General features: G+C 41.7%; 1 protein-coding gene across 6 annotated transcripts in view; it reads right to left on the bottom strand.

Annotated features, from left to right (window-relative positions):
- HIVEP1 (human immunodeficiency virus type I enhancer binding protein 1) overlaps positions 1–17,360 on the bottom strand; it is a 145,831-nt gene that overhangs the window by 69,645 nt on the left and 58,826 nt on the right. For all 6 annotated transcript variants that reach the window (XM_013987646.2, XM_013987651.2, XM_013987642.2 and 3 more), the window contains exon 3: positions 242–295. In XM_013987646.2, the coding sequence (XP_013843100.1) occupies positions 242–295 (54 nt within the window). The remainder of the gene's footprint in view (positions 1–241; positions 296–17,360) is intronic.

The following is a 17,360-nucleotide window of genomic DNA, read 5'->3' as shown; positions in this document are numbered from 1 at the left end:
CAACAATCTTTCATACTCTCACCAAAAAAAAATATTAATATGTGGGAAACAGTTATAGCTATGCAGTTAAAACATTTCATAAGGTAAAGTACATGTACTTTTAAGTATCAATCAATTTAAGGTGATTTTTAATTTTGTGATATGCTTACATTGATTGATTTAGTATAGCTGCAATTATAAGGCATTTATATAGGAATTCCTGCAAGAATAAAGTATATATTGGGGTTGATTTTTAATTTACCTTTTTTTGACACTTCTGCCCCATTAAGTTCTTTTTGTGCTTCTTCAATTTTATCTAAAAACAAACAAACAAAATTTATGAATCAATTCATCAAATACAGTTAAGAATACTAGCAAACATACTACTTATAAACAGTGCCTGACACATAGTAAAAAAAAAAAAAATCTGTTGAAGGAATTATTTATGAAACAAATACACGTAAACTTAAAGTAAAGATGATCCTTTAAAAATCATTATTTTCATTATGTCTTAGTCACAGGGCTACTTCCAGTTCTTTTCAAAATGCAAATAACTAGTACACTTAAAATACTAGACCATAGTTTAAAAATGTTTAGCTGCCTAGTAAAAGTATCTAAAAATAGTACTTTCTTTACAAAGACATACAGAGTTTATGAGAGACAAACAAATGCCTATTGGCTTAGAAACAAGGCAAGTTCACAGACGGCCTAAGCCGAATGCCGGAGAAGTAAGAGAAAGGGTGGAAACACTAAGCAAACGATGGACTGAAGAACAGCCACACAACGCCCATCATGTAGGCTGACCCGTAATTACAAGTAGAGTTACTGTGAGTGAGAGGTGGAAAACTGCACGAAAGAGAGACTAGAGAGACTAGAGAAAACCAACGCCCAGAGAAGGGCGACAATTTGAAAGAAGCGTCGCTAACAGCGCCTCGGGAAGGCTGCCGCAGGAGTGGACGCGGCAGGGAGGCAGCCCGGGTCCAGAGCAGCTCTCGCATCTGAGCTCTGAGTGCGGCTGGATTTTGTCAATAAGCACGTATTCTGCTTTGGCAATGAATTTAAATGTTATAAGCACATACATATTTGATGACCATGACAACAATCAACGCCATGTTTACTATGGTGGTCTAAGTGCTTACTATAAAATGGTACAAGTTACAAAACTCCTAGGGTGCTATTTTGTACTGAAATGAAGGCAGTAACCTTATTTATATTACATTTTAGACAGTCCACTGAAACACAGTTTAAAAATATTAGCAAGGCAGCCATTTATGCCTTCCAGCACATACCGTTAGCCCCACAAATGGTCCCTGGTGCTAAATACCACTATAGTCCCATGGAAGATGCCACCTCCAAATGGCACCCTTCCCCAAATAGGACACAGATCCCAGCACAAGCCCTTCAAATTCTGTCCATCAGCCTCTTCCTCCATCAGCCATGCCAGAAAAGACAGAAAGTCAAAGAGCCTTCAATTTATTGATCAAACTTCATCCGTGTATGGAGCCACACAGCCTGCCACACCAAGGCAGAGGGGGAATATCGGAATAAAGGAAACAGGCAACCATCAAAGGCAACTAAATTTCCATCTGGACAAACGCACTCCCCACAGCCAAGTCCTATTGGCTTCCTGCCAATAAACAGATCCAGCATAAGATTTGAGAGGACAAGAGACAACCTCTGGAAATAACACAAATTTTTTCTTAATTTACAAACTAATTATTTCTCAGGAAAGGATAAGCAAAATTGGAAACAGTGCTGAAAAAAAGAAAAAAAAAAAACCACAACCCTTACGAAATGATGAGAGTGGGAGGTGCAATTAGCAGTACCTCTGCTTTAAAGAAGAATGAAGAATCCCAAATGTATGGATGAAATCTGTATTAATATAAGGAACAAAAGGACAAGGCCTAGTTTTTCAAAAAATAAAATATACTAAATACATTGTAGACACTCAAAATGCAAATAAAGATTAAATATATGGTCTGAGAAACATAAAAATGAAAAGCACTATTATTTCTGTGCCAGCGGTTTGTCCAAACTTAAGAAACATAAATAATATGTATGTATATATTTTATATATATACTCATAGTAGTAATGACTGTGTTTAAGAGTTTAGGCACACATAATTTGACATTATATAACAAAACAACTTTTTACTAATAGAACCAACTGGGGCTCAAGGAAGCAAAACCTCATGACTTAATACATATTTAAAGAATAGCTTCTGTTTAGTATATTTAGGTTTGGCCACCTTCTATTTGTACTTTAACATAACAAATTTACAAAAATGACCTCAATTTACATTTGTGTATAAATCACTAGATGGAGGACATCTACTGTGTTAGGTATAAGCATTCACGTAAATGCTTCTACCTGGAGCTCCAGTTCAATAGGTAAACACACTCTTCGCTGAGAGAGCTTCTAACAGCTATTACAAGCTTTTGCCTCAATTTTTATAAAAAAAAAAAAAAAACCCTCTTTATACTTAACCTATGTTTTATGGTTCTCCTGGTAAAATATAATGTTTTAAAGACACTCCAAAACTACAGAGAAAGTACTAATTTATTATATGCTCTTAATTAATTCAGACAAGGCAATTTACTAATACTGAAAAGCAACATTTTTCATTTTTTTCCCTATGACCCAGAGTGAGAAATAGATTTTTACATTCCAACCAATTAACTACACGTGTGTGTGTATACGGGTGTGTGTGTGTATATACACACACACATATATACACATGTGTATACACACACATATATACACACACATATGTCTATACGACATGATATATAATTTGGAAACTGACTTACCCACACTCTAATTTCTAAAAATGAAAAATTCTGCCCAGATCCACTGACTTCACAACCCACTGCTGGATTAGAAACCTGCAACTTGAGCGTCACTGACAGAAGGAGGAGCTCTCAGCCAAGGGGAGCACTTTCCACCCAGGACACAGGTCATTACAAGCCCTGACTGGTGGACGGGAGAGGGGGGTGCGTGTTGTTCAGAATCAGGATCTCGGATTCTGAGACAGCTTCCATCGTGGCCCCCCCAATGTCACTGGTACCAGAGGTAATTACTCCCCCAAAACTATACATTCAGAAATAAACAGTAGCTTCTTTGTTGCTTAAAAATAAAAACAGGTATACATGCAAAATGGACATTCATACCATGTTGATAAATCTAAAATAAGTTAAGATGTTCTTACTGTAATAACTTTTTACTGAATTTAAATTAAGATGTAATTCTAATTAACCCTACTTGTATTAAATACTTGGGGTTGTCAGGAAAAGATCCCAGGAACAGATGAACGGATCCACAATTATGCCCAAGATCCAGAGGGGCCATGGCTGAGAGAGGGACAAGCTGAGAGAGAGGGCACTGACAGTGTAGGTTATATTTTGGTTCTGCAACTATTAAAAATGTGTACCTTCTTACAGTTTTTCTTCTCTGATAAAGCACAGAAGCTACTTGTTCATGGTAAAGGCTATGAACAATCTGGTTTAATTTTTATTTTTTTAATTAAAAAAAATTTGTTTTTTTTTGTCTTTTGTCCTTTTAGGGCCGCACTAGCGGCACATGGAGGTTCCCAGGCTAGGGGTCGAATCAGAGCTGTTGCTGCCAGCCTACACCACAGCCCCAGCAATGCCAGATCCAAACTGTGTCTGCGACCTACACCACAGCTCACGACAACACCGGATCCTTAGCCCACTGAGCGAGGCCAGGGATCGAACCCGCAACCTCATGGTTCCTAGTTGGATTCGTTTCCGCTGCGCCACGATGGGAGCGCCAACAATCTGGTTTAATGCCTTACATATTTTAAAACATTTGTACAAGAAAACAATGGAAAACTATTTTATTTTCATTATAGGTAAATAATTATTAATAAAGAAAAAATGTTATTTATGAAACATAATCTGAAACCACTGAGCCAAAAAAAAAAAAAAAAAAAGTCCTGAAGCCCTTAGGACATCACCTTTCTTTTGGGGGTTCTGGGAAGAGAGTGAGAACAATAAAAATAAAACAATCTTCAACTGAGGGTGCGCAGTGAGCACCTTGCTCTCTGACCGTCTTCTTCTCCGAGCGTCACAGACCCTCCACGCCACTCCTCGCAAGAGCCCCGGGATCCAGGACCTCACCGTCCAGGGGCTCAATCCCCCAGACCGTTAGGATCTGGCCCCATAAAAGCTGTGTGTCTTTCCTGTGTGGAATGTCTACCTGGTGTGAAGTATAAAAGGAAGAACCAGAGATAGAAAGTTAAAAAAAAGAGGCTCTCCTGGAGGGGCTTACGGCTTCTAACAGCCTCTAAACTACCATTTTATTAGCATCAATTTGGGGTCAGTGTAAAGCCTGTGGGGCTGTGACCTCACTCCCTCCTCTGCAGCTCCAGTGTGCCCTGGGCAGGTCCCTGTGTGGCTCCTGCGGGTCCTTGAGACTCTTTCAGCTGCCACCCCAGCCCTTTCCTGTCACCTCCTCCGGGAAACCCGCTCCAACACCCTCCTCAGAGCCACCACCCCTGTGTGTGGAACCCGCTGCTCTAGAGCCACAAATCTCAGGATCATTAGTAACAGCGACAGTTAGGCCAGTTAGGCGGGCTGAGTGATTGACTGATGGTATAAACGCTGACAATACCCACCAAGTGACACAGAGAAGCTCAGATGCATTAAAAAAAAAAAAAAAAAAGGAAAACAGGCATTAGGTGGTTTCATGTCAGAATGCTTTCTCTTCCTTAACATTAGAAATGCTTTCTACATTTGGGAAACTGCACCAGAGCACTGCCAGCACCTGAATCAACTATGTATCGCTCCATTTGACCGATCAAGGATTTAAATGGTCTCCCCCCACCCCCAATTCTATCAGCTCATCCTTCTCTCCTGCTGCACCCATCACCTCTGCTCTGACACCTCTAGGCTCTCCTTCACTAGCCCTAAAAACACAAAGTGGGAAGAACACTAATAGTAAAATTTTATGAACTAGATCCTAAGGAACTGTAAAAGGCACCTCTATTTACTGAAAGAGGTACCATCTGATGAAAAAAAAATCACCATATGTGACTGTACTATTTTTACTACTGAATAAGCCTAACTCCCACATCCCCTCATCACACATCAGTACAAGCTCCTAATTCTTGCTGTTAACTGCTAGAGCTATTTCAATAAGACTAAATATATGACAATGATGTAACGTTAAAAACGCACCCAACACCTATAATCATGTACACATGCTCCTCTAAAAGACGATCACCTATGTTCACTACTAAATCAGCTAAGTGGACCTTCCTTTATAAGTAACATGTTTTAACCTCAAAGTTACACACCTTTCATACCTCTAGACCTCTGCCTTTCAGGAAGTCAAGTTCTACAGTAATGCCAAAAACAACTCTAGACTAGCAATATTTCAAAGTGAAAAATAGTGACTGAAATAAGTGAGAAACAAAATGACCCAGAGACTCAACTCTACCTTATTGATGAATTTGAAAACTGAGATTAATTAGTAAAATTCTAGAAAAACAAAATTACTCAACTTGATCCAGAAAGAGAAAAACTCAAGTAGAATAACCAGGGATGAATGAGAAAGTTACCAGAGAACAATGCAGAATTACCTTGCTTTTTAAAGGTTAAAGGCCAAAATGCTTTTATTATCAAAGTCTTATCAATTTTATGCTGGGAAAACTGGACAGCTGCATGTAAATCAATGAAACTACAACCTACCCTCACACCATGCACAAAAATAAACTCAAAATGGCTTAAATACGTAAGCATAAGACAAGACACCATAAAACTCCTAGAAGAGAACACAGGCAAAACATTCTCTGATATCAACCGCACAAATGTTTTCTTAGGTCAGTCTCCCCAGGCAACAGAAATAAAAATAAGCCAATGGGGAGTTCCCGTCGTGGCGCAGTGGTTAACGAATCCGACTAGGAACCATGAGGTTGCGGGTTCGGTCCCTGCCCTTGCTCAGTGGGTTAACGATCCGGCGTTGCCGTGAGCTGTGGTGTAGGTTGCAGACACGGCTCGGATCCCGTGTTGCTGTGGCTCTGGCGTAGGCCGGTGGCTACAGCTCCGATTGGACCCCTAGCCTGGGAACCTCCATATGCCGTGGGAGCGGCCCAAGAAATAGCAACAACAACAACAACAACAAAACAACAACAAAAAAGACAAAAGACAAAAAAAAAAAAAAATAAGCCAATGGGACCTAATCAAACTTACAAGCTTTTGCACAGCAAAAAAACCATAAAAAAAAAATTCAACATAAGGAATGGGAGAAAATAGTTATAAATGATGCAACCGACAAGGGCTTAATCTCTAAAACATACAAATAACTTATACAACTCAACAGCAAAAAAGCCAACAACCCAATTGAAAAACAGGCAAGGAGTTCCCGTGGTAGCTCAGTGGTTAACGAATCTGACTAGGAACCATGAGGTTGCGGGTTTGACCCCTGCCCTTGCTCAGTGGGTTAAGGATCCGGCGTTGCCGTGAGCTGTGGTGTAGGTTGCAGATGTGGCTCGGATCCCGCATTGCTGTGGCTCTGGCGTAGGCCGGTGGCTACAGCTCCAATTAGACCCCTAGCCTGGGAACCTTCATATATGCCGAAGGAGTAGCCCTAGAAAAGGCAAAAAGACAAAAAAAGAAAAAAGAAAAGAAAAGAAAGAAAAACGGGCAAAAAACCTGAATAGACATTTCTCCAAAGAACATATACAGATGGCCAACAAGCACATGAAAATATGCTCAACATCACTGATTACTAGAGAAATGCAAATCAAAACTACTATGAGGTACCACCTCACACCAGTCAGAATGGCCATCATTAATAAGTCCACAAATAACAAATGCTAGAGAGGGCATGGAGAAAAGGATACCCTTCTACACTGTTGGTGGGAATGTAAACTGGTACAACCACCATGGAAAACAGTATGGAGGCACCTCAGAAAACTAAATATAGAGCTACCATATGACCCAGCAATTCCACTCCTGGGCATACATCCAGACAGAACTTTCCTCGAAAAAGACACATGCACTCCTATGTTCACTGCAGCACTATTCCCAATAGCCAAGATGTGGAAACAACCTAAATGTCCATCAACAGATGACTGGATTAAGAAGATGGGGTACATAAACACAATGGAATACTACTCAGCCATACAAAAGAACAAAATAATGCCATTTGCAACAACATGGATGGAACTAGAGACTCTCATAGTAAGAAGTTAAGTCAGGAAGAGAAAGGCAACTGCTATATGATATCACTTATATATGGAATCTAACATATGCCACAAATGAACCTACCTACGCAAAAGAAACAAACTCATGGACTTGGAGAAGAGACTTGTGGTTGCCAAGGGGGAGGGGGAGGGGTGGGATGGACTAGGTTAGGGTTAGTAGATGCAAACTATTGCATTTGGAGTAGATAAGCAATGAGACCCTTCTGTATAGCACAGGGAACTTCAGTCACTTGTGATGGAACATGATGGAGGATAATGTGAGAAAAACAAGGCATCTTGTTTTTATGTACATAAACACAAGGTGTCTTGTTTTTATATATATAGACACACATTATACACAAACATTATATATACATAATATATAATGTGTATATAATGTTCATGCAATGTATCTACAATGTGTGTGTGTATATACATAGCCATATATATATATATACACACACGCACATATGACTGGGACACTTTGCTGTACAGCAGAAATTGACAGAACATTGTAAATCAACTACAATAGAAAAATAAAAAAGTCTTACCAGTTTTGAAGAATACAACATTTCCTAAACTGTTCCAGAGCACAATCTAACACAAAAGGTGTGCTAAATCATTTTAAAAAGCTGCTCTAACCCTGACAGCAAAACGAGACCTAAGGGACAGAAAGATGATCAAGTCTCACAAATGAGTACACATGTAATAACCTACATCCAGGTGTACACGCCAGGATTAGAAAGTCACATCCAAGCCAGGTGTAAAATAAGTATGCAAAGATATTTCAGTATTAAGAAGCATGTTGATATGACTTGTAACAGCAAACAGGATGGGGGGGGAGGTAATTTAAATAATGTCCAAAATGTACTTGATTCAGACACAGCTACGTGTAGTGCAAACAAGAACAAAACCAAACACCCTCAATGATGGATAAAAAGGAATACGCTTCATCATATTAACCGCGTGCTATTCTAATAAACACCCCTATATCTACTCTACAGAGTACAGAGGTACCTAGATCACTAGACCCTCAACACATATTTGTTTAATAAATGAATCGCTATTCCAGTATTTAGTGCAGTCATTTAACATTGACTTGGGGACAATTTTACATGTAAAACAATACGGGAATCGTTAAAGACCTATGTACTTCCATACAACAGAGTATTTAGCTATTAGAAATGTTTTTAAAAATACTTACAGATAGAAAAAAATGCTCAAACTATAGTTTGCCAAACATTTTGTGCCACAGAGATGTACAGGTACATATACACACACACACAGATCTATAAAGAAACAGGCTCAAAAGTAACAATTATTTAAGGGTGGAACATTAACATGCAGTTTAATGTTATTTCTATTTTCTTCAATTATCAAATTATATGTAATAAATATTTTTAATAAAAATATTATTTAAATTCAATAAAATTATTCAATAAAGTTGAATAAAAACTATAAACCCTAAAAACATATTTCAATTATCTTTCAAAAATATTGTCTGGGCGTTCCCATTGTGGCTCAGTGGTTAACGAATCCAACTAGGAACCATGAGGTTGCGGGTTCGATCCCTGCCTCACTCAGTGGGTTAAGGATCCGGTGTTGCCATGAGCTGTGGTGTAGGTTGCAGACACGGCTCAGATCCTGCGTTGCTGTGGCTGTGGTGTAGGCCAGTGGCTACAGCTCCGATTCGACCCCTAGCCTGGGAACCTCCATATGCTGCGGGAGCAGCCCTAGAAATGGCAAAAAGACCAAAAAAAAAAAAAAAAAGTTGTCTGGCTATAGGTTCTAAATTCCAAATTTCCAGATCATGAGACAGACTCTGGGGTAATTTCTTTTTTGTCTTTTTTTTTTTTTTTTTTTTTTTTTTTTTGTCTTTTTAGGGCCACACCTGCAGCATATGGCGGTTCCAGGCTAGGGGCTGAATTGGAGCTGTGCCAGAGCCACAGCAACGCCAAATCCACGTCTGTGACCTACACCACAGCTCACGGCAACACCGGATCCTTACTCCAACTGAGCAAGGCCAGGAATCGAACCTGCATCCTCATGGATACTAGTCAGATTGTTTCCGCTGAGCCACAGCGGGAACTCCATCCAGGGTCATTTCTAAAACAGGAACGTTAATACACGGAATGGTTCATTCAGTTCGGAACATATTTATCAGCTCCCGCATGCGAGCACTAAGGACCCATGAAGACAAACCAGCCCATGTGTAGGAATTTACAGACGGAAACAAGCAATCCCTACCCATGGAGTAACTGCGTGACTATGTCCACGGGGTGCTCAGGGGACAGGGAAGGGTGTCCATGCAGCTGTCTCGGAAACAGGAAGAATGGTCCAGAAACACTTCCAGGGGGGAAATAAGACACAGGCTGCATGTGCCGGGAAGAAGATGAGCCACCCAGGGTGGGGGGAGGGAGAAAAGGGGGGATTCAGGCAGGGAACGTGAGGAGGCCGCGGCGGCAAAGACGCAGAAAGCAAGACAGAGGACTGTCTCCTGCAGTTTCTGACTGAGCAGATCCTTCTTGAAGCCTATGATGCAGCAGAACACTGAGCAGTTTGGAATGTAAATCTGGTAAAACCACACCACAGAGTAGGTGGCAGCAAAAAACATACTCATCCGATGAGGTGAAGTGACCATGGGCATCAAGAGCTTTGAAACTCATCTCCATCTTTTCTTTCTTTCTTCTTTTTAACGGCTGCAGCAGCGGCACACGGAAGTTCCCCGGCTAGGGCTCAAACCCGTGCCAAAGCTGTGACCCAAGTCACAGTTGTGGCAATGCCAGAGCCTTTAACTCACTGCACTGGGCCAGGGATTGAACTTGCACCTCTGCATTGACTCAAGGCGCTGCAGCTGGATTCTTAACCCACTGTGCCACAGCGAAAACTCTTTTAATATACTGATTAGTGTACTGGGAATCTAGACTGAGACTATGAAAGGCATGGAATACAGCTTATTCATCACTTTTCATAACAGAAAAACCCCTAAATAATCAATGGCACGTGGAATGCAGTAGGTGCTCAATAAATGTGTTGAATGAATACTTGAGAAATGGTTAGCTAAATTACAGTTAATTACAGTTACTTCATGTAAGAGAATATCATAAAGCTGCTAAATTATAGGCTTCTAGAAGGACCTACTCAATCGGAAACTATAGGAATGGTACCCCAGATTGTATAGGTTTTGAAAGCTTTTGATAAGTGGTTTTAATGGGCCACCTACCCTCCAGTTAAGAATCACTGGAGGGTTTAGGGGTAGAGAAACTCAGGGGGGAAAAAAAAAAAAAGAAGAAGAATCAGAAACGATTTGACCACAGAAGTCTAGAGAACAGTGTTTCATTATCAAATCAGTAGCTGATGCAACTGATAAAGACTGAAAAAGCTTCCACTGGATGGAGCAATTAAGAGGTCCTAGTGATGCCTCCTGAAGCGTGAAGTGGGATGAGAGGCAGAGGGCTGAGAAAGTGATGGGACAGAAGGGGGGGAAGAGAATCGAGCAGAACTGTCTTTTGAGACACCCAGCAAAGAAGAGCAGAGTGAACTTGGGGCCAGAAATACAGGGTCAAGGGAGGGTTGTTTGGTTTGAGGTGTTTTTCAAAGACATGTATAGACCCAAGGGAAGGAATTAATAAAAAGAGAGTGCAGATAAAGGCAAGACTGGGGGATGTGGAGGGCAGGGCTCTAAAGAAAGCAGAGGCCAGCATCAAGTCTAGGCAAAGGTTCTGAATAGGAAACACCCAGGGCGCGTCCCTGAGGTCAGAGGGGAAGGAAGAAGGAGAGAGCCTGCCAGGTCCAAAGTCTGCTGATGGGAAGGTGTGTCGGAGGGAGTTCATAGTCAACTGTCACAATTTTGTTGAGCTAAGAGGCATGGTTGCCTACAAGGAAAAAGGAGTTTAGCACTTATGTTAAGGGGGTCTTGAGGCTGGCAAGAATTAGACACAGTTATTGAGGGGAAAGGAAGAACGGACCAATTTTAAGGGCAAATAAAAGCATTGACGAACAGCTACTGGGGATCCAGGAATGTGGAAATCCATGAATATCTGGTGGCTCCAATGGGTACAATAGTGTTATTTACGCAAACAAAATAACAAGGACGGACAAGGAATTCAGTGAGAAGGGGGTGCCCGAGAGTCGTCCATGTGACCAACCATGTATGTAGGATGGGTGGTGGCTAAGGAGGAACTGAGAAAAGAGAAGAAGTGAGTACCAAGGGCAGAGGAGGGAAGCCGAGCGGCTGAAGGCCCAAAACATCTGCCTGGAGGTTGTGGTCAGTTTCTGTTAAAAGGTCTGAGGGTTTTCAAAAGGTCCAGAGTGGCTATGGAAAAAAGGAGGGTAGAGATACACATTAAAGGGACATGAAGAGGCTCTTTACCAAGTACGACGATGAGTCATGAAAAAGCAAAGAAGACTCAGAACAAAATATGCCATAATAAAATTTAAAATGTGAAATGCCTAATCTTACTATACTTTTATGGCCTGGCCACTGCAAAACTGTTCCTTTATCCTTCTCAGAAAGCATGTTTCCATCACAGTATTGAGAAAATCCTGCAATAGTTCAAAGGGAAAAGTAGATATACGCTCCACTGTGCTTTTAAAATTACAGATAAATTAAATGCAGTGTTTCTTCTGTAAGAAAATCATCTTGATATCAAAACTAACCATGATAACAACAAAATGTGTTACACGGAGCCATCAAAGGCTTTGGATATTTTTCCTTTAACAACCTCTCACCTGATTTTACTTTGCAGGCAGTTACTTGGCCTTGATGGGTGGAGCTGAGCACTGTCAGGCCATGGTGCCCGAACTCTGCACTTCTTTAATAGTGGGGTAATTTATACCCTGCTACTCCTAGAGGGCGCCATGAAGACCGCCAGCTTTATGGGGGAGCCCATATTTTCTAAGTAAAAAGCAAACCAAACTCCCCAAGTCTCCTTCCGCAAACCTCAAACTGCAGTGACTGTGCAAGAGTCCATGAGGAGCCCAGCCAAGTTACCAAACTCCTCTAGACAGCGGCCAAAGCAACCTGGCCGGGGGCTGAGGCCCGCGGGGCGCTCCTCTGCCAGCTCCTGGTTTGCTGACTCATGTATCACCTGAAAGAGTAAAACTCAAACCCTGTTGTATGTTAGTTATTAAATATTAGAGTCTCAAAATTTTTAAATCTTGATACCAAAGCTGCACCCAATTTTAAAAGTTGGTGATTTCAATATGCAGCCAAACTTGAGAATCAATGTTCTCTAAATTACAGATATTATCAGACCAAGATTCAACATGGAATGAAATGCAAGAAGTGGCGGCGGGGGGGGGGGGGGTGTCTTATCAGCCTGGTCTTCAAAGCAACTTTTTATCAAATAAAAGGGGCATCGGCAGCAACATGATCTGTCTGCCTTTTCAAAGGAGCTACTGATGCTCGTGGGTACCAAGGAGGACCAGGGAGGGAAAGTTCAGCGTGCGCTTCATGGCTCAGGATGTCCATGAAATTACACTTCTAAAATGCAAAGCCAAAGCATATATTCTTAAGAGTTCTCAGACCAAATACAGATCTAAATTTAATTACTAATATGAGCCCTGGAACCGGAAAATAAATTTCCAGCTGAAATTTCAATGTTTGAAAATACAAAAACTATTTAAATATAATAAAGCATTACGTAAAGATGCTAAAAACTGACCTGGATTAGGTTTTCGAATAATTACCCTACAAGACTTTGTCCACTGTGGTTTAGACATCATCATTAGAACATGGCAATACTGGTCTCCTCTTCCCACTTGACAATTTCGGATGTAGTGAATGGAAGAAGGTAGTCATGGCAACCATGAGGCGAGAAAGGAATATGAAGACAACACAGAGGCTCTTATCTGGAGAGGCTAAATACCAGGGTCCACCAAACCTTGGCTTACTAACCCAGTAATGCACTCCCATGTACCCACACGCATGTACATGCCACGTGTGCACACACACACACACACCCACCCACACACAATCCCGGGCTAAGGATGTACATATATAGAGATGGTTGAGAGAGACCCAGGAAGTGTGGATACCAAAAATTTTAAAAACTCTTCTAGCTTTTCAAGCTAACCAACCTTCCCCACCCCCAGTCTGCAAATAACACATCCATTTTTTAAAGGACTTCTTAATTAAAAAAAAAAAAAAAAAAAGAGGAAGAAGAAAAAAAGAACAAAGGACTTAAATACAAGACGCTGCTGTCTCCTAGGGCTGAAATATAGAAACTAAGCGTGGTGAACTCTGGCCATCTGTCCAGCTGCACTGCTGCCCACCTTCTATGGAACAGCTTTCCCACCTCCCCAAGGAAGCCCACTCACCTTTCATTCATCACCAGGAAACAGTTAATGCTCACAATCCTCCAGGAACGGTTGTAACCGTACTATGGGTGAGGGTAAACAATATGTTGATATTTCAGATTTCTGGTCCCACTGGTTCTGTTTTATGATCTCAAATTGCTGCAGATACAAATACATCTACCTTCTCTAAGACGTGAGAAAAAGAAGAGAGAGGATGAAGATAGAAATGTAAGGGAAGAAGGAGAGAAAGAGTGGAAATCACTGCTTCCAAACCCCTCTTGGGTAAAGACAAGAGCGGTGAAGGCGGGGAGACTGCCGAGGGCAGACTGCAACCGCCTTCCTGCTAGACCCCTAACTGGGGGAGAAGGCCCAGCCCCACTGCGGTGGTCCTTTCTGCCCTTAGATGTCCCGGCTGCATCCGCCACCACCCTCTTAGGTTCCGAGGTCCTGTTTACAGAGCTTCAAGTCCCCGTCTCCTGCCTGAAACACAGCATCCCTTCTGCAAGGTGCACTTCTCTGGAAAAGACTCACACTCCAGGACATCTGGGCCACGCTGCAGAGACTCTTCTGACACTGAGCAGCTGACTACACTCTAACTAAGAAAGAAATGAGAATTTATTTTCCTTGACCTCTATCACAAACTTAGCAGACACCAAACATGGGCACCTCGCATAATTGTCTTTAAAATACGTTTATCTGATTTCGCCGTTTTTTCTTGTGAATTTTATTTCAAGGGGTAGTCTCCATTTCAAATCTACAAACATAGATCTCAAAGCCATAAATAGAGTGATGTTGGCCAGCAAATGCATGTTGAAATGTAATTTGATGACATCGAAAGGATATCTGGAAACTTAAAAGCTGCCAGTCAAAATAATTCTTAAAGAAATCTATTCATATATCTGACCATTTACAAATAAGCCAATAATGCAAAATTCTACAGGACAAAAACTTAGTTTCCTTGACAAACATAATTTGCAAAAAAAGACAGACTTGGTACCTATAGATCAAAACAACATAAAAGACACATCAAACTACAAAATATGTGGCCCTTATTTGCTCTGATTCTAACAAAATGTTTAAAAGATTGACTGTGTGCATATATACATGGCTGAATCACTCTGTTGTACAGCAGAAATTATCACAATCATGTAAATTTTACTTCAATAAAACTTAAAAAAATATTATTACAAGTAACAGAAAAAAAGTTATGACGCTGTAGAGAACTGGAAATTTAAACACTGACAGGATAATTGATCATATTAAGGAATTACTTTTTTTGTTCATAAATGTATTGTGATTACATATGGGGAAAAAAAAATCTCTTGTCTTTCGGAGCTTACATAACAAAACTTATCAATGGAATGTCATGTCTGAGATCTTAAAACACCACGGAGGGTGAGTGTCCAGGGGAGACAAGAAGACCGGGCACGAATCACTAAAGCTGGGTGACAGGGAGGCAGTGGTCTGTTACTGCATTCTATTTGTAATCATTTTGAAACTTCCATAATCAAAAGTGTAAAAAAGAAATGAAAAAGGAGCCAATCTGAAAATAATGAAAAGCTAAAAGATTATCCAAGTACTATTCATGTATTGTTTGCGCTATAATATCGTTAAGCAAGAAATGATACAGAATAGTTGGAAGTAAAAAGAAGCCAAGTATCTCAAGGCCCGGCATACAGTAGGCATTCGATCTGCCCCCAGAAATAACTGGAGCCTAGAGGAAATTAAGTAACTTCTGAGCTACTACTAGGAGTCAGGTTTGTGCAAAAAGCCAAAAAGGATAATAGTACACCAGGCTTTCTAGACATATGACATCCAGTGTTCTTCATTCCTTTAGGTGCGGCAGGAGGAGGATAAGAGTTTGAAGACTGTAAAGCTTTCCAAGATATGAAGCTAAAAAAAAATTTAAAAACAAAACCCAAGGAGCAGAACACTGTATATCGAATACATCTACCTGTGTCAAAATATGGAAAAGAGTGTGGTGTGTGTGCGACGTGAAAAGAAGCCCCAGTCACTCACAGTCACCCCTGGGGAAAGGGACCCGGGAGGGAAGGATATCTCATTGCACTTTTTCATTATATTTTCTGTTTGAACCGGTTAACAATGTGCGACTTTCTTCAGTTTTGAAATTTAAACAGTGATACGTGGTACAAGAAGGAAACACTATTTCAACCGAATTAACCACCCTGAGCATATTGGCACCTTAGGTTCTGGGTCATTTTTCATGTTTGTAAACACACACACACGGACACATGAATACACAAACACACATGTATACACACATGTGGACACACATACATGCACGCACATACACCCACAAGCCCCTGGTAGTAAGTGAAGCCTCTGCTAGTAAGAGAATGACACACACACACAAACACACACGCACTTTTGCCCACGACCTCGGGAACAGGAGCATCTACGGAGACCCTGAATTCAGGTTAGAAGCTTCAAGACAGACCCATCTACACTGTCACCCTTCTTTCGCATTTTGGATTAGGATTCGAAGATACATTTTCACAGCAATACTGAACATGCTTGCATTTTTTTCAGTTGTTAAATTTCTTAATCTCTCCCCCCAAAAACATAATGATGCAGCTTTTATGAGTACATCCTATTCTTAATTAGCTCCATGAAAAAAAGAGGGGGATGCTTAGGTAACTGGAACAAATACTGGGTTCCTCTTCCTAGCGTACCAGTCCAGGTCCATTTAACAACACTTTACAGAGCGGAGGAGAGCGGGCCGGGAAGAAGAGAGCGCTGCTATCAGCCCAAGAGCAGAGCACCCACCATGCGCAAAGCTCTCAGCTACATATGGTGTCCTCCTTTGGGAACCTAGGCTCTAGTGGAGATAAAAATTCATGAATCAAATGACACATACTGAGGTATAAGTAGCTCTATCGTACAGTAAAGAGTGCTCACCTCACACCAGAAAGGCAGGAAGGGCAGCGAAGCAGCCTGCTCACAGCCCACGCCCCTGGGATCCTCTACGGCCGCTCACTGTGGAGCAGGGAGCGCTGTCGTGGCGAGGTCTCCCACCACGTGCCCCCAGCGTCCTGGGACACCAGCCTCAGGAACAAAGGATCAGAGCCCTGACTCCTCCCCCGTGCCAGCTCGGGGGGCTTCCAACAGTCTCTAAACTCTTCGGATGACCATCTACCTACGGTTATAAAAACTTGCGCTGACAGCATGAATGTGCTCTCTATTCAATTAGGGCTTCTGGTAATGGCCTCGTGGGACTAATTCTCCCATCAACACAATAAAACTGTGGACAAAGTATTTAAAAAAAAAAAACCAATGATCAACAGGAAGGCCCTGCAGAGGGACTCAAAGCAGGCGGAAGCTGGATGGGATGTGACCCTAGAAAGATGAGAAGCAAACGAGGGAAGATCCACATTTCAACGACGCGGTTCAGGAAGGGCATCTGTGTGTGAGGAAAGCAGTACACCTGCTCCTGCTGGGCTGAGGAGGCGGCGGAAGAGTCTGGGCTGCTGCAACAGCTGGAAATTGGTGTGCATGTGTGTGTGTGTGTGGGGGGGGGATCCCAGAAAAAGAGAGCCCCAGAGGGGAGAGTCCAGAATCTGGGAACAAGCCCCTCCAATCCCTGGCTGAGTCTTGAACTGCTCTGTGGAGGGTAAGCCTTGAAGGAACTCAAGGGAAAGCAAGCCATGGGCAGGCTGAGAAAACTAAGCAACATACATCAGCAGCTTTCAGGGCTGGTACAGGAGATGCAGGATTCAGACTTCAAGTCCAGCCACAACAGAGGTGCAAGGTAAGGACCTTGGCTGTCCCCCGAGATATCACAAGGCCATGCCTCCCAATTAACATCACAGCCTGGACTCAGGGAATTACACAGACCTACTCTGAAAACCCTAA

The sequence above is a fragment of the Sus scrofa genome, chromosome 7, assembly GCF_000003025.6.
Source record: "Sus scrofa isolate TJ Tabasco breed Duroc chromosome 7, Sscrofa11.1, whole genome shotgun sequence".
Classification (NCBI taxonomy): domain Eukaryota; kingdom Metazoa; phylum Chordata; class Mammalia; order Artiodactyla; family Suidae; genus Sus; species Sus scrofa.
This window is presented reverse-complemented; position numbering and strand designations above follow the sequence as displayed.